At 42.6% G+C, this 21327-nt stretch overlaps 1 protein-coding gene across 2 annotated transcripts in view; it reads left to right on the top strand.

The window, feature by feature from the left end:
- The first annotated feature begins 6471 nt into the window (after positions 1-6471).
- Positions 6472-21327, top strand: part of GRID2 (glutamate ionotropic receptor delta type subunit 2) — a 744443-nt gene continuing 729587 nt past the window's right edge. The window contains exon 1 of one of the 2 annotated variants that reach the window (XM_049815125.1): positions 6472-7147. In XM_049815125.1, the coding sequence (XP_049671082.1) occupies positions 7060-7147 (88 nt within the window). In that variant the 5' untranslated portion in view covers positions 6472-7059. The remainder of the gene's footprint in view (positions 7148-21327) is intronic. The other variant, XR_007507799.1, reaches the window with a different exon arrangement.

Genomic DNA, 21327 nt, shown 5'->3' on the forward strand with positions numbered 1-21327 from the left:
TGAGGTACAGTAAGGCATCTTCAGGAGGAACCAGGGAAGTCCTGGAGGAGAAAACAACTCTGCAAAGTGGTGAATAAGAGGGAGTTTGAGTGAGAATCTCAGGGTTGAAGGAGGGTGACTAGCTGGGTGCCTACAGAGAAGGATTTGGCATTGGAAGAATTTGGCTTGATACTTAGTACTCCCTGGGCAGATGAAGCAAGAGAAGGGAGAATTTATTCTCTGGTTTCCTTTTAACCTAGATAAGATTGAAAAGATGTTACATATATAGATATCTCAGAGCACGGCATTCTATCCTCTGCCAATGAGATGAATGACTTGACACCATTTTTCCTTCTGTTATGTTTTCTCAAGTTTGTTTTTTTCTGTTCAGATCATGCCTAAGAAGTCTTACTGCTATTAGGCACCGTGTCCTCCCTCCCGTAGCATAACAGCTTCTAAGAGAGGTACACAACAGGATGGCTCAGGCAAAACAGGAGATCTACAATATGAGTTTAAAGGGAGGCAAAATAAATCTACCTCAGCAGCAGTCCCTGCTAATTCACTCTGATAATGCTGGTTGCTCTAAGGGTTGACTTTACTTCATAACCACTTTCTGAGTTTTGTGTAGTGAGGCTAAAGGATAAGACACGAGCTCTCAACGAAATTCAATAATAATGTAGTTTTAAAAAAGGAAAAAACTTTGAAATCCTTGTGATGTACTGCACAATTTTTTTTTTAATTATTTATTTATTTTAATTTCTTCTCCCCAGCAGAATAACTCTTCATTCTGGTTTGGGTTTTGTTCCTTTGTGATAAGATATTCAAGGACACAACATGCACTGTCTGTTGAAATGCAGTAAATATTTAATGCTGTGTTTATTTGTATAATGGCCAAATGAAATTACTGTCTATCTTTTTATCTGTCTGCAGGTGCATACACACACACTCTGTAGCAGATACACACACATTCGCGTGTTTAAACTATGGAGAAACAAAATTAAGGAAACTGGAAAAGGATATATAATACTTTGCATCTGAAACAATGAACTAATTTAGTCCTCAAACTATTCCATTAAGTAAAGGCAAGATTATCTTCACTATTCAGAAGTGGTGACAGAGGCCCAAGAGTGCACGTTTCACTCAAAGTGTGACAGGACAGATGGAGCCAATGTCTGGGCCACTACTTAGAATTCAAACGGTTCTATTAACCTGGACCTCTTTCATAATAGGGAGAAAAACCTTCAAGTTGGCAGTAGGCTACAGCTTTCATTTGAAGGTTATTTGGCGGTCACTGAAGCAAGTCTATTTCCTAATGGACAGATGTCCTTTTGACTGAAGTCCTCCCAGATGACTTCTTGTTTGAAGTTATGCCAGCTAAAGCAAAGACTGAGTAGACCTGTCAACTGAAGTAACCTCTCAGAGCTAGCAGCTTTCCCTGAGAATCTGGGTGGCAGCTCAGTGGCAGAGGAACATTTGCTTGTGGCACGTGGTCTCTTGATAGGTCTGTTGGTCAGTTGCTTTATATCAGCACTTTAAGAACGCATTCATTATTAAAAAAAAAAAAAAAAAGCAATGCAAGGTAAGGGATATTTGTCAGTTTGTGTTTTTAAAATGGGGGAAACTCAGTGTTATTTAGATTGAAATAGCATTGTCGAGTGGAACATGTTGCCCTACGTAAATTAGAGGGTGGAGGCCCACGGTTGATTGTCTTACTATCATGAAATATTTATCTGGCTAGCCTTGAGTACACCAAATTTTAAAGTTGGGCAGATCTTCTTACAGCCTACATCATAATAATTGTAAGTAACAAGAATTAAATTAATGATAACTTTTTTGCCTCATCACATGTAAATTAGGATATGATCTGGGAATGGCATCCTTATGGGGAGATCCTGTGCCCACTGAAATGGCACTCTCCAGGGAGCTTCCCATGCTGATCCGCTTGCCAAACCTGGTTGTTATCTTTCAAGAGTTGCATTCTGAGGGTGTTACGGGGTCCTGTGTTTCATCTATAAAGTTACTATTTGGTGACAAATCAGAACTTCCAAATATCGTCTGAAGAGAGAAAAAAAGCGCATGCTTCCTTATAGCCATCAAATAATTATGGAGATTCACAGAGTTACTGTTAATCTTCCCACCAGGAGCATTCATTTAAAAAATGACCCACAAAGACTCAAAGAAGAAGCTGCAGTGAAAATGAAAACAAATGATATTAAAAGTCCAGAAATAGAAACCAATCTTAGCAATAGTAGGTGGGCCTTCCTGGCCATTCTCCCATGTGCAGATGGCATCAATAACAATTTGGGTATGACTGTTACATAGCTGTGATTGATGGTTCTCTCCTGTAACAGATTATCAGTGCTTTTTAATCCCACCTCTTAATGCAATAATATTGAACTATCTTATGAAAGAGAGGGGAGTAAATTAGAACCAAGTAAAAGAAATGTTATTTTTCACAGCCAGTTGACACTGCTGGAATTCACTGTTACAGAAGGTCACAGAGTTTAATGGTCCTGTTTTTTGGGGTTTTTTTTCTATTTATGTTATTTTAGGATAACTCTGTGACTGTTTACAAGATTTATAACTATGCAAGCCAAGATGAAAAGGTTAATTTAATATCAAACTTCAAGGTAGAAGGTGATGGCTTAGTAGGGTCAGGAAGGAATTTTTCCTATCTCCCTTTCCCACTGTGCACCGCACAGAACAGTGGGACGGGTGCATACTGGTGGTCGGTTTGGTGTTTTTTGTTTGGTTTTTTTTTCCTTCGAATAACTTATGGGCCTTCATGGAAAAGGTGCTGGAGCAAACGGACTGGTGGACTAACCTAGGGTGTAACCTGATTTCATCTCATCTAAACTTTTTGTAAGTTTAAGCAATACCTTTAAATATAAAATATCGAATTCTAATGTGCAAAAGGCATGTTTAATGCTCATGTGTGGGGAATGGTAAATACTTGCTATGTAATTTAGGACTGTCATTGTAAGGCTTAGCTATGCTGTTTATCTCCCAGCACTTAAGGCTGTAACTGAGACTGTTTTATCATGATGTTATTTTTTTTAAAATACCTGAAGGATCTCCTGGGACTTAGAATTAAACAAATCAAAAGTTGACCTCAGTATGGTCAGATCTGTTGGCCAACCAGATGGGAAAATGGGCGTAGCCTTGTCAAAATTAAGGCTTTAGATGAGTGAAAGGCATGTGAGACTTATGTATCTATCTATCTTTCCTCTGTAGAGAGAAACTCATGCCCCGAGCTGACTTGGTTAAGGTAGCAGCAGAGTGTTTTGTGTGGGTATGAGGAAATAAACATTAGATGGACAATTTTTTTTCCCCCTTTGCTGCATCTGTTTTACAAGAACATCCTTTCTTTGCTGCTCCTCTAGGGGTTGCATTAATGTGCAACACTGTAATAGCTTATCAGTGGAAACATAAGGTACATCAACCATTAACCACATTTTAGTTAGACTACTAGAAAGAAGACAACTACTCCCCATTGTTAGAAACATTAGCTGGTCGATGGTGGTGCTTCTCCCATGGATGCTAATGGTGGAGCTGAGGTGATGTTGATGTAACTGAGGATGTTTTGGGATGGAAACTGTAGTGAAGGCCGAGCAGTGTGGCTGAAACCTGCTGGACTTAAGTTTCCAAAGTGCCTGAGGCAGCGATCACTGAAGTCCTGAGAATGGTGCTCATGGCTTATTAGAGGCCTCTATTTGCAAGGTCTGAACAGTAGTCTTTTTTGGTTTTTTTTTTTTTTTAAATGATATTTTCACAGTATCAGTAACTCCTGTTTTGGAATTCTCCCCCCCCCCCCCCCCCCCCCCCCGACTAATTTTCTGCAAGTGCTTAGCATATATTGAATAGAAGATACCGTTTTCCTTTTTCAATGTTTTTCTCTGATACCTTGAACTAACCGCATAGCATAAGATTTTTTGAGTCTATTTAAATGGATGACACCAGTTTTTGTTTTTTAATGAAAAAGAATTGAAGAGAATTAAAGTGAGGAAATGCAAATGGCTTTGTCTCTGTGTCAGATGCATATTAAGTCAATAATGTGTTCATTATTTAAAGTAAGTTTATGTTAATTTACTTTTTACTTCAGTTTCATTCCTCTCAAATTTTCAGGTAGTGTTCTTTACCACTGGAATTATTATTCAGGACTACACTCCAAAAGCATTTTTTATTAGGTAGAGGGTATTTGTGAGCTACAAACTCTTGGCTGTGCCTCCTGTCCCATTAAGTATATCTACAGACTTAAGTGAAAATTTCCACTTAATGTGGCCAATTCAGGGTACTGGATGCTTTAAAGAGTTAGTAAGGATAGCTGTTTTTTAGATAAGGCCTCAAAATTCTTAGTATTATCTAAACTGAGGATTAAAAAATTATAAGTTTCCAGAGGTTTCCATCACACTTCCTATTCTGCCTACTGTGCATTGTACATTATTAAAGAGTACTGCTCTGACATGCCCCCCAAAGAAGTGAATTAACATTTCTTGTGAACTCTGTTCTTTTTTGGAGAAGTAATAATGACTCAAGCAGCTCCAAAAGTTTCTCAGATGAATCGGAATTTATTACTTGTAAAATTAATGCCCATTACACCCACCGTGCATAAACTGTCATTTAGAGAAAAAAAGCCTTTTTTACTGTTTGCTGTTATTGATAAGAGATCTGTGATTTGCACGGAGGATATGGACAAATGCAGCACGTGAGCGACATAATTTGTGAGACTCCTGCTTCGCACTGCTCATTTGTCCTCTTTACGTACCTTTTCTTTTATCTCTTGAAGACCATTTTAGTTGTGATTTGTTACAGCTTTTAGAAGAGAGAAAGCCCATTCTAGCCAGTGAAAAGATGAGCCGTACTTTGTGCTTTGGATCTGGCTTGAAGCCTTTTGAGTGTTACCATTTTTAGGGAAGTACTCACCTGCCAATGTGGACCTAAGCAAAGTAGAAATTGCTGCCAGTGGGCTTTTTTACAGATTCAGTTATCTTGCTCCTTAACAGTGATTTAGTTTGTCTTTTCTTAAAAATCTTATTTCTTCCTCATGAACTAAATCCTTAAGTTTTGTAGGTATACAAGTGTGCTTGCTAACTAGTCCCATGGCTGAAAGAAGACATATGCAAGTCAGATGTGATGAACTTAGATTAAGTGCTATAACTAAGGAGATGCCTTCAAAAAAGGTTCTTTCTGAAGAAAAGGGGCTGATCAACCTCTATGTAGACTTCTAAAAGGACTACCAGTCCTTATCAATGGCTTGTGTGAGTTTAGGATATAACCACTATGTTGGAGCAATTATTTGACTTATGCATCCTGTCTCTAGTGTGACTAGAAATATCAAAGTCAGAAGAAAGTGTAGTGAGACATAAAGTGGGGATTTAGGCTAGTTTATAGGAACATACTTAACCTCTCTGGGCAACTGTCTGTGTAATGGGGATAATGTATTTAACTACAGCATGAGAAGTTTGAGGATGAGTTGGTTAATGAATTCATAGTACCCTGAGCATGAAAAGTGGGCTCTAAATGTTTTCCCATAGAAATTTCTCCACTACCTAAAGAGAGAGGAAGAAGCAAGCCAATTCATTGCTTTAAAGAATTGTGAGAATTCCATCAAGAACACAGATAATTAAAGTCATATTAATAGATTTTTAGGTCTTCATTTTCCCCTTGAGGCCAGGTGTCCCTGATTTTTTCTTTCCTTTTTTTTTTTTTTTTTTTTTTCCCCTTTTCCCCTTCAAGCAATGTCCCTGACTCAGTTGCCAAAGACCGAGAAGCAAAAGTGCCCATCTAGCTTTGAACTTGATACCTGCAGCGGAGTTACAAGGTTAAATAAATGGGGTGGTTTTGTTGTGTGTGTGGGGTTTTTTTTTGTGTTTTTTTTTTTTTTAAGCTAAGCATAACACTTCAAAAAGATCTTCTCCCCCCACCCCCCCGCCCCTTTCCCTCCCCCTAATGTATTTTTAGGTTGTATGCACTCCTGCCTATGTCTGCGCCTTAGTCCCAGTTGAAGATTTCAAGGGAGATGAGCTCTATTTTGTTTCTCCCTTGTATTGCAGATAGGGGGAGGAGGTGGTTATTAGAGAGAAGCGCTCTCGCTCGCTCGCTCTCTCCGTTTCTCCCTCTCCGGCTGATAGCACTTATCTCTCGCTCTCTCTCCTTCTCCTAGGTGATCCATTTCTAGGCAACGTGCTGGCTGGTACTGGAGCTGCCAGCTCTCTCTGCATCCCACCAGCAAAGCAAGCTCCAAAAGCAACCTGCAGACCATCATCTGCTTTCCTCTGCCTTGCTCCGGGCACTCCTCCTCTCGCTCCTGCCCTGTCCAACCACTACCTTGCGCGACAGAGACAGCACGCTGGGCTTGATTTGCAGATTTCTTTCTATTTTTTTCTCCAGTTGTGGGAAGCAATTTTTTTTTAAGCGAAGGCGGGGGGTGGGGGGGTGGGGGGGGAAATCTCTGCATTACTATCTGCATTACCTTGAAGTTCACTTTGTTTTTTGACCTCCGGGGGGGCTTTTCCTGCAGGAATCTGGCTGCTGGAAGCGGGATCGCCTGCTCTCCCGCTTGCCCGCTCCTCCTCCCTCGCTGAAGGCGAGCCGTTTGCTGCGGGCTCCTGGGGCTTCTCTGGCCAAGAGGGTTCGTGTGTGAGCTTGGGTGTGCGTGTCTGCGTGCGTGTGTGTGTGCGAGCGTGTGCGTGGCGTGGGTTGGAAGTTGCTGTGCAGCAGCCGGGACCGAGCGGATCCCTGGACCCGGCGGAAGGATGGGGATCGTCTGACCGACCAGCAGAGGCGTCTGCTGCCCGCGGCGGCGCCCGGGCTGGATGGATTTGCTGCCGGCGCTCCCAGCAACTCTGGTGCTGCCCAGGAGCCCCCCGAAGTGACGCGGGGTTTCGCCGAGGAAGAGAGGCGCTCGGAGCCCCGGGCTCGCTCCCCGCTGCCCAGCCGCGGCTGTGCGCCGGCCACCGGGATTTACGCGCTCCGCCGGCGGCACCTCAAACTCTTGGGTTTCCTGCGCCGCGCTCTCCGCCGCGGTGGCACCGTTTGGCGAAGAGATCTGTTGTTACAAAGCCTGGACCTCCGGAGGAGATGGAAGTTTTCTCCCTCATCCTGGTCGTGTCCGTCTGTTGGACTCGAACCTGGAAAGCGGCGATTGCAGATTCAATCATTCATATCGGTAAGAGGGTGCTGCGTCTGCTGGTGCTGCTGGACACTTTTCCAGCTCTCCTTTGCAACCTTCTCTCTTCTGCCAGGCTTCCCCCCTTCCCCCCCGCAGCCCCGCTCCCTTTTATCCCTTGCTCGCTTGCTCTTGTTTGTTTGTTTGTTCCCCTCTTATAATTGCTTTCTACCAGGATCTTAGGCGTCCTCTTTTCTCCCCTACCGCTCCGTGTAAAGGTTTCTTGTCGGTGGGGTATGTGCGTGCTTTAGACCTTGAGGTTTTGCGCGGCTGAGGAGCTGGGGGGGCCAGGGCTCGGGCACTTCCCCGGTCCCTCCCCGCAGCTCCAGCCTGCCTTCCTCCTGCCCCGGCTCGCCCTCGGGCGCGGGAGACCCCGAGCCACTCCGCATTTCCCACACCACCGTGACAGCCACGCTAAAGCCCCCCCCCCCTCCCTTCCTCCCCCCCCCCCCCCCCCCCCATCCCGCCTTCCTCTCCCGCGGCGGAACAGGTGGTTTGGCAACGTGAGCTTCCCCTCCCGCCGGAACGCGCGGCCGCAAAGGCGGGGGGGGGGGGGGGGGGCTCTGGTGTGTGTCGTCCCCCCCCCCCCCCCCCCTTCCCGGGCCTCCACCACCCTGCCGGCCGGGGTAGCCGCCTCCCGGGGCCGCGGCGCCCGGGAAGAGTAGCGGCCTCCCCCGCCGCTGGCTGCTGCGGGAGGGGGGGGGGGGGGCAGCTGGCAGCGGCGGCGGGCCCCCCCTCCCGGCCGCGGCGGGGCAGCTCGGGTGATGCCCGTGCACGGCGCTGCCCGCCCTCGCAGCCGGGGAGGGGGCGCCGGGCTTCCTCTCCTGTTCCCCCCCCCCCCCCCCCCCTCCTCTTCTCTCTCCCCGTTATCCGGAGCCATCCCCGGCCCGGCAGCTCTCCTTCTCGGTGGGCGCATCCCTGGGAAAAGCCCAGCCCCGCTGCCGAGCGGCGTTTTGTTCCCGCGACTGGCGAGAGCGGGTCGCCCCCCCTGCGCCGGCCGGGGATGCGCGGGGAGTGGGGGGGAAAAGGAGAGGGGGGGTTGGAGAGGAGAGGAGAGGAGAGGAGGGCGCTTCCCCCGCGGCCGCTCGCCCATCTGCAGGCACCGCACGCAGGCGGAGCGGGAGCCTGGAAACGCGGGGGCGGTCGGGCGGCCGGTGCCGCGCTGCTCCGGGGAAGGGGCATTTGGGGGCAGGGTCCCGCCGGAGCTTTGGGGAAGGTCCCCGGCGCGGTGCCGGCCCCGGCGCCGTGGGGCAGCGGCCGCTTTTTCCGCCCGGTTGGCTTTATAAATATGTCTGCCGGTGCTCGTCGTGGGGGAAATCTGTGGTGGGTTGCTGTGAAAGGGGAAGCGGGAAGGGCGTTTGGAAAGCCCGACCGTCAAGAGCTTTCCTGCAGGACACCGGTGTTTGGGCAGCGATGCCCCAGTCCTTCGTGTAGCCCTCCCCACCCCCGAGCCCACGGGCTGCCGCTCCCCTTAGGAACCGCAACTTTATGGGGGTCAGTCCTTACAGCTGTGTGCGACCGGAGCATCAAACATCGCGCAGGGGAGGCAGCGCTTTATGCCCTCCTTTTAAAGAGAGAATGACTTTTCTTTCCTTCCTTTTTTTTTTTTTTTTTTCCCTTTCTTAATTCTTCCCGGTTGTAGACTGTTAAAGCGACACAAGGAGACAGTTACATCTTAGGATTTCTTTCTTAGGAGCTTGTAACAAACTGATCAAATCCTAGGATTTGGGGGGAAATTTTGAGTGTGTAGCAGCTGAGGAGTTTCTTTGCAATGCCCTGTCTCGCATCCTCCTGGCTAAGGGAGCGTTGCTGGGCAAGCTGTATGCCTTTGCACTGGCATAAAGGGAGATGGTAGCTTTTCTCTCTTCGTGTTAAGGACAATTTTGTTTCACTTGTTTATATGTGATGGATGCAACACATTTTAACCAGTAATGTTCTTTATAATGCTGTTAGTGATTAGGTGCATCAACACAGTAAATCCTTATTGGAAGCAAAAAAAACCCCAACCCAAACCAAACCCAAAGTAGTTGCTTCTCACACAATTGATTTGTCTTGAGAGACAATTAGTACAGTTGACAAGGGGACTACCTCTTTATAGACTGTTTTATGTTGCCATGAAAATGGCAAACTGATAGTTGTTACACAGAGCTTTAAATGTGCTAAAATGAATACACGGAAAATGAATGACCTCAAATTAGGACTATTGTAACACTAAATAGGTAGACAGCTAAATATTCCAACTTGTACAGCTTGCAGATGAAAATTTGGCCCCGAGTAACACCACTGTATTTGGTGACCTGGATGTTCTGACCCCCTTCGTTTTCTCCACTTGTACTGAGTAAACTTACGTATAAAATATTTAGACATAAATAATAAACCGTAGCTATTTATGAGTTTAAAAAAAGCAGTAGCAGGGTATTCTGTGAACAAATTAGCTACAGAAGAATTCATAAAGCCAAAGAAAAAAACCCCAAAACGTTCAGTTCAGGGGAAAAGAAATACTACCAGAGGTAGTACTGACACCTTAGGCAACAAACAAAATAAATGCATTATCTTTTTCTCATTCTGCAGTGTTAAGGTATTCAAGTGGAAAATATTTTCCCGTGTTTGGGAGGGGCAGATGGTCATAAGAAATAACACTTTACCTGTGCGTACCCTTTTTCTGATAGCATGTACTTTTTCAGTATAATGCACTAACTGTCTTGCTTGTTAAGTATTATTTGGCGTGTTTCCTTTAAAGGGATGTTTTCTGTCTCAAAGTATGTTACCAGCCATCTCTTAGACAATGACAAAAAAATTTAGTGAGTAGAGATTAATGACTTGGTGATGGCAGTGGGAGGGGTACAGTGATTGGTATCTATCTATGATACGCTTTTTCATATTTCTGTCTTCTGAATGGTTACAGCTGTGGCTTTTGATCATTACAGCAGGTCTGTGTGTATGTAAATGTACAGATTTAAAAATACACGCTTTCCTATGTCATAGTTTAAACACTGGTAGGGCTGCTTATAGTCTGTACATTTCTGCTGCCCTGCTATTATAAATAGGAACTGGCAGTTCAGAAAGACTACATTAAGCACTCTTGTGAAAATGTTGAAATGAATCAACTCCACTGTAATTTTCCTTACCCCTATATAAAAAAGAAAGGGGCAGGGTTACCATGTCAAAACTGTGCAATTCTGTATTATGCTGCTTCTCTCAGTCCATGCATTGATTGAGTAATTTCATCAGCCCCACATTACTTGATTGCTTAGAAGTTTCCTAATGATCTGTATGCTGTAGGAAGAATCTGGAAGTCGTGAGTGGAATGGCAATGATTTTGTGTTTTATGAGGCTATTCAAAAAGTCGCTCTGATTTATGTAGCTCGAAAGCTCCAAAGTCTTTGAGATTAGCCACGCTGCCTGATAGTTTCTTCATACATCAGTCGTCCCACACTCCTCTCTCCCTAAACAGGAGTTTAGAATAGTGCTTTAATTAAACAGGGATTAGGTGGCATTCCTTGTCAACTGCACAATTTATGTATGCTTTTTATCTTCTACAGCTGATGGTCTCCTGCTTTTATATTTGTACTTCGTGCTCCTTTTTTTTTTTTTTTTCACTTGACATGTACATAGTAATACATCCGTAAGCGCGTATAGATTTCCTATTGTGCCTGCAGAAACATATATGCAAATATGCATGTAGTAGGTGCGGCAAAATCACCTAGGGCAGTGGTCACGTAGTACGGTACAAGAGTTTTCGCTGAAAAAAATACATTAAAGTATTTTTAAAGGCCAGTTCATTGCAGCAGTGTGCAGCAATAGTTCAAGTACCCCGATTACTTCAAGTTGGTTTTTTTCTTTATCAGTGGCTTCGGTCATATGCAGTCAGTTGCGTACTGCCCTTAGCTTTTTATATTTTCAATGGCAAGTTCAGAAATACATATAATATCTAGTTATATATATAAGTGCTTTCACATACATTTATACATATGCTTTTAATATATATTTTTATTTACGGTATATATTTTTCTGAGAGAAAATCAGGTCTGCTCGTCCCTTACTCCTCTCAGCTTTTGGACTCTGCAGGCCCAGACTGCTGCATTCCTTGTGTTAGACAAGTTCCCAGCATTGCTGGGTCCTGAGTTTTGGTTCATACTTTTAAGCTCTTCTGTATCACTGATGATAATATCAGGGTAATTCCAACGTGGGGTCTATTGCTTACTTCTTCTGTTGATATTCATAGTGCCCTTAAAATGTAAAATTTTTTTGTAAGGGAAAGGGAGTCTTCTAGCTTGGTGGTATGCATGTCCACATTTCTTCTTCTAAGCTGGCATACCTACAATGCAGCTTGGCTTGTGTTGTGCGTTGGTAACAGGAATTAAATTTGCTGTGCTATTGGTAAAGCCTCATTGGAAAGTATGTAGTGTATGTCACTGACTGTTCATTACAGTATTCTCACATACATTTCGTAAAGCGCAGGATAAGCAAGCAAAACAAATTTATTAAAAACAAATAAATTTCTGTGTGCCTGTAGTGTTTACCGATGAGCGTTCAGGTCTCTGTTTTCCCTGCTCTAGAACTGTGCCAAGGTTATTTGCTTTTTAAACATACATGTGCATGAAGATCTGGAATACAGCATGCTGTGGCTTAGCAGCCAGTAGGTTTTATTAGTAACTATATTCTACTTAAACGCACAGTATGCGTAACATACTCTGTGTTTCTATGTGCGCTATTTCTTAAACTTTCTCCTAGATGCTTAGATCTGTGATAGTATTTCAGTCCCTGTAATGTGTGTTAGTTCTAGTTACTCTGCAGCTAAAGAGGGATAATTTTATATGCCATAGATTACGGCTTGGTATCTTCCAAAGGCATGTTTGCCATTAGGTGTCACTGCTTTCTGGCGTGTTTCTTAGTGATCACCAGGGCCTGATCCAGAGTCTGTCATAATCCAGGTGAGTTGCTTAGTTGACTTCAGAAGATTTTGAAATTGAGCCTGTGGATTGTTGACTACAGCAGGCGGCTCCTTTTCATGTTCTTAAATAATTCTTAGCATTACTTCAAGTTCTTTGTCCTTGATAAAGACAGACAAAAAACCCCCAACCATCCATTTTCAAGTGGTGTCCTAACAAATGCCTGACATGGCAATCGCTGCTGCTGCTGCTCTGTGCTTTCAGATGACTACTTATGGATGCACGGATCCTTTATTCTCACAATGCTATCTTTGAAAAAAACACACTGGAGAAAAATCTTTTAAGACTGTGACTACATAAACCTACCAACTAAGGTTCATTTAACTTAATGAACAAAGGCATTAAGTATGGTTCTCTTCCACTCCCTGGCCCTGTAAAGCAAGTGGTATTGGCAGGAGATGACTTTTGTAAGCCATTAGGTTACTCCCTAGATATAGACTTGAACTTACATCACTTTCTTCCATTTGATATATAGCTATCTATAATCTGCCATGACAGTCTGTTTTTTTGCTGAAATTTATTGGAGGCTTTTGCTTTTTGAGCTTTGTATTTTTACTCTTTGTCACTGCTACTCCGTTGCTTGATGATTTTTTTTTTCCCAGCACACTATCAATGGTTTTAAAAGTAGTTTATGTGAAAGAGTAGTTCTATTTGGCTATCAGTGTCTGGTTAATTTTCCTAATTACTTGAATTATATATGACAGCGTGGTAAAACTCTTCTCATCTACACAATCTCCAAATATAGTTTGTGTTCTATATCTTCCGTGTTTAAAAAACGTATTAGACATAGACAATTACTGTTGCTGTTTGGACTTAAAAGTGACCCACAGAAAAAGGAAACAGTATTCATAAAATTATCTATATTTTGAGCAAATATGAGAGAATAATCAAACTCTGAAAACATGTTATGTAAGTCTATTGCTATACATGATAGCTTGGTATGTGCAAAATGTTGACTTCAGGTGATACACTGGTAATAAGGCAAACTAGGATAATTTTCTGCATCTGCAAACTCGGATATCACTTTTTGTGTTTTGGTTGGTTTTTTTTTATTAGATTTGAATTCTAGAGGTTGTAAGTTATTATCTAAGCTGGTAAAATTGGAAGAAAACTTTGATTTTAGAGGCAGGCTTGGCAGGTCTGTCAAAACCTGGATGGCTCCACAGCTGTGCATCCTACAGGCCTTACAGTTCAGTTCATGGTCTGGTCACGCTCACGCCCATCTCTGAGAGCCCTAGATACACTAATTTGTGCTATCTAGAAGTGCCAAGAGGCAAGTATGACAGACACAGTAAAGCATAACATGCAGTTTGCCAGCAAACTGTTGTAGCGGCTGGGAACTGGGCATGAAAGTGCACGTTTCTCTGGGGCATTTTGTACCCTAGACTGGCTGTCTAGCAACTGGCTTCCTCCTGGGCTTCCTGGGTACAGATGCAATTCCCTTCCTTCTGCAATGTTATTTTATCTTTCTGCACCATCTACTATGTCCATTAGCAAGTAGGAGTTGATCTGTCGCTTGCAGTAGTCACCAAAATGAGCTATGTTGGCCTGATGTTGACCATGGCTTGCTTTGTTGCTTATCTAGGCCTGTAGACTGTATTGGAGAAGGTGCAATACTGAGCTGGTGCAGTGTGGTGCTTGGCACGGAATACGTGCTAAGTGCACGTTAAATAAGTGTGGTGCTGTGCTAGTTAAACCATCCTCAACACCAGGTAAGGAAGGCCTGGGCAAAACCTTCTGGGAACAGTTCTTAGCCGGCTCATGCATTTGAAGCAGCATGTGGAGAAGAGGAACTGCTGTTGTCTCCCACGACAACGTAGAATTTAATTATGTATTCTTGACATAGTAGTATAAACATAGAGACTAAAATGGAAGCATTTAGAGGAAGAGTGGGTGCGGAAAAGGTGTCTCTCTTGCCATATCTTTATGTACTTCAGTCTCTTCCCATGAGCACCAGCAGAGCAGTTTCCTCTCCTGTTCTTCATTGTAGAAGTCAGGCTTTGGTTTCTGGTTATTGTTGGCCAAGCGGTTGTGAGAGATGATGGAATAAGGGAAAGATTCTCTTGTGTCTGCAACCGCCGTAATTAATAGTGGTTTATGTGACTTGGAGAGTTACAACTGATCTGTATAACGGGGAGGACACAGGCTGAAATTGAAGGTTATTAGATGAAATGTACTAATTGTGTTTGGATGACAGTTATGAAACTTGGCAAGGGAATGGGCTTCAAATTGTGCAGTGCTGTGATTTTGTAAGGTTCAAAATTTATATCCTAGTTTCAGTGATAATATACTTAATTCAGAGAAGGAGGTATTTTGTATTCTGTATTGTACCACAGAGTGCACTTCAGCTGGAGAGTCTTGCTCCTGCTTCGGACTGGGGTAACTGCGTCAGCTCAAGGAATGGATGTTCTGTGAGCTCTTAAGTGTTGCATTAAAAAAAATAAACAACAAACCACATAAAAAGTGACACTTAATGAGAAAGGATAATAAAGTAACTACAGCATTTCAGTGTAGCATTGAAGTTATCATGGAAGAGGTGGTAGATAGACAAATACTGTAGTTTTAGTTACCTGTAAACTGATGGATTTGTAAGTGCAGCATTAGATTTAAAGTAGATTTCCATTGCACACATTAGTTCTGGAGTGATGGTGGAGTAGGGTGGAAAAAAAGATGAGAGGAAAAAAGTTTCCTGAAAGTTACGCTGGTTTTATCTGACAAGCTATGCTCAAGAGGAAATTAAAGAAAATGAGTAAAAGTGCAAGGAGGGGAGGAAAATAAGATATCAAAGGCAGTACTGTAGAGTACTTGCAGTGTACAGCCAATGTACGGTATGGACTGTCTGTTAAATGGCAAGCGACAGGTGATAGCTATTACTGGTCGTATTAAAACACACATACTTCTCCCTTTCACTATTTTCATTCATTTCTTTCTCTCTTGTATTCCAAGTTCATGGCAAGCAGTTGTGATGGTCACTATGTTCTATATTCTTAAATATATGTTTTTTTCTGTCCAGGAAGAACAAAGGTAAACATACCATAACATAAATATCTGTTATTTGGACAGATAAAGCTGCTTTTTATTTCTCTGGAATTCCACTTATTTGATCTCTTTTGAGACAAATATACCTCCGAAAGTTGGTTGTTATGCTTAAGGCTAGTCTTTCTTCAGCTCTCCCCTTTGTGCACGTATAGAAGCAAGGAGTATATCCGCTATGATATTTGCTATAAATCTCTTAAAAAATGTACTACCCAGGTACTACTTAAATTTCCAGTTCCATGCTACAGGCTAATATCAAGCAATGGGGTATGTATTAATGTATACATATACAATGTATAAACACACATTTCTTCAGTAATCAGAGGGATTATTCTTTTTGAAAGTACTTGGCTGGATTTTTCTTTAATTTGGGATGACATTAGTTTCCACCTTAAGTAACAACACAGAGACTTGGGAGGCTTTTTACTTACAGGCAGGAAGTCATAACGTGAATACAAATGGTGAAATAGCACCCTACTGTGCTAGAAGCTGTACAAATACGAAACAAAGTTGGCTGTCGGAAGATTTGAAGATGAAGTGAAAGAGAAGCCTTGGATCTCTCTGCAACTCAGGCAGTTTGTACACCGGGAGACGAAGTTGCAAATCTTTTGGCGTCTTTTGAGAGACACATTCATTCATTCATGTTCGTGAATGATCACTCTGGGTACGAGGGAATGAAAGCACATAGGTATGTCTGCAGGAAAGTACAGATGTGGTGTGGCTGATGTCAGTACTTCCTGGTTTGGGGCATTTGATAACAAAACTTAAGGCTCTGAGGTAGGAGAGTTGATGGGAAATGAAGGCCAGCAATGTGTGTATAATCGTTACCTACAATGCTTTCTTGCCAGTTACACTGGTTAAACTGGAGAAATAAAAACAGTCATTATCTCATCAGCTGCCAACATATTACCCTCTGGCTTTACCTAGTACAGGAACTAATGCATGGTTATGCACGTACACACTCTCTCTTGTTTGGGAAGATATTTAATAGTACAGTTTTGGAAGACGTCTAGGTAGAAAGAGAAGAGCCCTTTTGGGGAAAGTGGAACAATGTATGTTGCAAAATGCCCTACTTTGTTTAAAAGAGATATTTAAATATAATCAGTGATTCTGAAAGCATCTGCAGCCTCGTTAGCTAGCCTTGTGGAGTTTCTAGAATATGATTGAAATATTATTGAAACAATCTAGAGAAATGATTTTCCAACTCCTTAGAGTAGCTTTCCTGTTATGGAATCGGATTGCATCCTGGAGGTACATGGGAAACACCCACCTACTTGAAAAAGTTCTCTCCTTTTTGGCAGTGCTGCAGAGTATAGGGACTATGCCAAATAAAATGGCTGAGGGTAGTGGGCAAAAGAAAAGCATGTCCTGTATATAATAGATACGCTAGACAAGGAGTGATCAGCAGTGCTTGGCGTCACTAGCATGGAGGGTGATGTCTTGGGGGCATCATCGATGCTGTGTCTAGCTGCAAGGAGAGGAGGAGTTCGCAGGTTAAAGGACAGCATGAGTTAGCAGCAAACAAAGCATTATTGGGGCTTTCTCTGCAGCAGAGAGAGGCTCTGGGAGCAGGAGTACTGTGGGGAAGGTTCTGGTGGTGCCTTCCATGTGGGAGTTCTGGAAAGGGGTGGAGGCTTGTGGTTAGCAGTGGTGGGAGTTGGTTGGGTGGTGAAGGTGCAGGAAACACTTGGGGGGGCTAGCCTGAGTGATGGGCCAGGGTATCTTTGTGAGAATACAGGATACTTCTAGGGAATAGCAGGTAACGTTACACTTCTGTGGGCTGGAGAAAGGGCTTTAGACTTTTGGGACAGGCCGTATAGAGGAGGTATATGTGTATGCATACGAGGAAAGTTGGGAAATCCAAAGGAGTGAGGCAATGGAATGGCCCAAATATTACTGAAAAGAATAATAACATAATGCAAATGATGCTTTGAGAACAATATATCTAGAAGATAATATTAAGTTTTAAAGAAACTAAATTATAGATTAGAAGATGCGATTGTTTCTCTCTATCCAGCCTCTATGCTTTTAGTGTAAAGTGCTTGATTTGTGCGGTGGATCTCAATTTGTTTTTCTTCTTTAGCTGATAATTGTACCTGGTTACTTTGCAGAAAAGTGAGATCCATTTTATCTTTGTATTGCCTAATACTATTGTACACAGATCCAAACAATGAGTACTGAAGTGTCATCTTCCATTCCTCTACTCCCAGGATAACTCCGAGCATATTGTACCTTCCTATGCCTTAGCATTATCCCTCTGATAAAATAAGCTTCCTTTGCTTTCACTGTGCAGCCCTTTATTGCTGGTCTGTATCGTGCCTCCATGTGAGCTTCTGTGGCTGGCGAGTGGGAGGAAGGGATGTGCACAGCCACAGCTTCTGCTCCGTTGACTTTTGACCTAGTTTACGAAGGAAGGAAAGGGAAAATAATGCAGCGTGCTTCTGGTTTCAAAGACTGCCAGGTCTTTCGTGGAGTGAGGGGAAGAGCTCTAGCTCTCTCCTCATCTTGAATAGCTGCATAGCTTGCGTTAAAAGTTAGACCTCTCTTCAGTGCAGCTCCAGAGTGGTGAGTGGATCTGCTTTCACACTTATCTTGCGGCATGTGTCCTCATTTGGGTGGTCAAGGCTAAAGTCTGGTTTTTTGTCAATGTCAGCCTTGTCCAACCTCCATTCAAAGCAGCAAAGGAACAGCCAGTGACTTGTATTTCCTCTAAATGAGACACCATAAGAGTTGGGGATAATAGGTTTTAAAATATTTTTCTGTTTGAGATCGATGATCTCTAATAACAGGGCTGAATGATGTATGGGAGGAGGAGGTAAATACTTCCTCAGGGGAAGGTAGATAATGATAGAAATAGCAGTTTCCAAATGCTGAAAATCATCTTCTACAGGAGTTAGGAGTTTTAAAAAAAAAAAAAAAAGAAAAAGAAAAAAAAAGCTGTTCATTAAAGTACCGTGGGTTTTTTTGGTTTTTTTTTTTTTTTTTTGTTTTTTTTTTTGAAGGCATGCATTTTTTCCCCATTTTTTGTAAGACTGCCAAACGTCCCTGAGGCTAGAATTAATTGGCTCTTTGTGTTGTGTCAAGTAAGGAGTACAACTGTTTTCAGAAAATACTAAGTTCATGGACTCCCATCCAGAATATGAAAGGGAGAGAGAGGCTAACTTTATGTAAACAAGGTCCTTGCATCATTTTGTACCACTAGCTTGAAGTAATAAATAGAATATAGAAATTGTCAGTGTTGGTGCTTTGGAAGCTGTTAAAGTTGTCCCTGTAACCCCTATCCCTTCATCCTGCCTAATTCTCTCTTTAGAACAAGTGTGTGTAGTTTTCTTTCCCTCTCACCTTCAGGCATCTGCAATGAATAATCAAATGTTTGCTACTTGGGAATAACCAGCGTTGGGGTTTTTTGAGGCAGCTTCAGGAGTAAGTACCATGGAGAGGTATGTTGTTGTTAGCATTGCTTTAGCAGTACAACAGAGAGGTTACTGGTTGTAGTTCATTTCACAAATTCGCCCTGACCATTTTGGATTTGAAGGTATTTTATAATTTTTAATACTGCTGTTTCAAAGGCCACTTCTCACGATGGTTTGAAGTCAGTGGACGGCAGCAGATGTAAGCTTTGAAATAGCTCTTTTGTGGAGGGCTTTGAGGAGAATGTCTTGGAGCCGTTGCATTAAAATTCCAAAGTGTTAACTTAAATGTAATAATGCTCTGACAAAGTGCTACTACCATCTGCTAGTGAGGATTAGTACTATTTAAAAATCTCTGTAATTCCCAGAAAGAGCAGAGGAGTCATGGCATGAAGAAAAGTCTAAATTAGTATTTTAGTTCAAGGAGTCATAAATTCTTTGTGGGGACCACTGCCTACTAGAGATTTTGTGTCACACTCTCAGCTTACATAAAGGAGTAAATATTTGTGCTATATGACTAGAGTGATGCCTGTTTCTAACAGTTCCCAGCTTGGCCCCCAGTTTTGCAGTAGAATCCTATGTATTGACAAGTGCTTCTCATTCACGTCACAGCAACAATTCAGTGTTAACTACAAATACAGTTTGTGTGACAAAATAACAAGGGAATGTCCTCATCATGGGTATTTAGAAAGCTTCATTCCTTATCATTTAGCTCTTCTGGACTGAGAAACAGTTCTTTGTTTAGTGTTCCTATGGGGCTTTAAACACCACCTAAATACTTAACCCTTTCTGGACATGAAAGTCGGTCTACACTTAGAGGATGATCTGCTGCTGGAAATGTTCTCAGAAGCAGAATATCTGCATCCCCAGACTTCTCCCAGCTGAACATGCAGAAATAATTCAATACCTAGTAAGAAGAGAGTCAGACCAGTTTCGAACCTATTCCAAAAGCCAGTGTAACTTACTGGTATCTGTTAGGAAATGCTTTCTGTGGCAGTATTAAGGCTGCTTTACTCATATTAGCGAACAGCTACACCTTGCACAATATTTAATTTTGGAGATCCATATTAAAAGATACACTTTATAAAAACTCCAGTTGAGAAGAAAAGGGAAAATGTGGCCAACCAGAAGCATTTTTGGTGTCTTTTTCTTCCCTCTCCTAAAAAGGATTCATTGAGTTCTATTTATTCACAGTCATGCATGGACTATAACTAATGCTCTTAACTAGCTCTGCAGAGAAGTAGATCATCTCTCTCATATGCCTTTAGCTGAAATAATTTTCATCAATATTTCTTGCTGGAGTACAGGTTGTGTGTGTTTACATGTGCCTGTTGGTACAATGACTATGCTGTCCGTGTAGCTAAGACATACTAAGACCAACTCTCCTGGATGATATACCAGTTCTACCTTTTATTATTCTTTTTTATTAATTTTCCATGCTGGAAGTACAACTGGAACTGATTGCTTGTTTGAAGAGTTAGGTCTCTTTCACTTGTTACTTTAGGTGTAAAGATTTTCACCTCTTCCAAACTGCCCCTTAGGAACCCACACTGCTTTCCTTTTTTTTTTTCATGGTAGACAGGCTGATCACCCATGAAGTTACTTGCTTGAGACTAGTCACTGTAGAGCCAGGGTAAATGAAAGATTTCTCGGCTGTCTGTTGCTCAATCCAAGCAACTATGTTGTCTTGTACTGTTACTGAGAGGTATTTTGGTTTATCTGATGTGAGAGAGGGAGTACAGAGAGCCACCGTCTATTCTGTTAGCAAACATCGATCTGAGGCATGGGGAATGGAGACTGTTTGCATTGTGAGAATAAGGTCTTATCTTAAGGGTATTCTTGTCATGCTCTTGCTTTTTGCTTAGACAGGCTTTTGTTTCCTTTCATATCTGGTGTATATGGAGAAATAAGAACAGATGGATTTGCCACACGTTTACAGTGAATAATAGGCTGATGAAACAGAATTGGCCAGTCGACAGTTGCCAGTCAGCAAACCTGCCCCTTTGAGGGATCTCCATTTATCATGACTGGGTGCTGAGTAATCTCTACCAGGTCTACTGCATGGTGACCCTGCGTGAGAACAAAGTCAGGTGTATTCCCACATCATTTTCCCTGCTTGTCTCCTCACACTCAGATGTTTATCTTCTTTAAAAACTGTTTTAGTACAGACAGATTCAAAGCATACATGAGCAGGAACTGAACCAGGTCATCATACAGTTCTTGCCTCCATGATGGCATATAAAAATGGTGAAATGCTGTACAGGGCACATATTCATCATCTGTTTCTTCCTTTACAATCATTTAGTCTAAACTTTTATTTTTAAAGCTGTGCAGAAAGGTGCTATGTGGGATTTTAAAAAAAATTCTTAGAAGTGCTCAAAACCACAGTACTTACAGTGAATCCTCCTCAGTACCTACCTCTATTTATAGATAAGCAAGTGTCTTTTAAAAAGCATGACTGCTAAAAGGTAGAGCAGCCTGGCTGAAAGTGTCAGGGCCTAAATGAGACAAAGCTGAGAGTGAGTTAGCCCAGGAATATTCTGGTACAATTTGCTGAGGAGCCACTTGTGGTAGCTAAGCCAGCTCATAGCTTTGCATCAGGCTGTGTGTGATACAGGGCAGGTGTAATGTTGCCCTCCTTTCATTACCTTCTCGCCAAATAAACTAGGCCATGCTCCTGGCCTGCCCTGGGCATCCTGCTTTGTGTGTGCTACTGCCTACCTTCCTCATTCCCAGCAAGCTGCTTTTTTCTTCTCCCATCCCAGGTTTGCCCGTATCCTAC

The sequence above is a fragment of the Accipiter gentilis genome, chromosome 12, assembly GCF_929443795.1.
Source record: "Accipiter gentilis chromosome 12, bAccGen1.1, whole genome shotgun sequence".
Lineage (NCBI taxonomy): Eukaryota > Metazoa > Chordata > Aves > Accipitriformes > Accipitridae > Astur > Astur gentilis.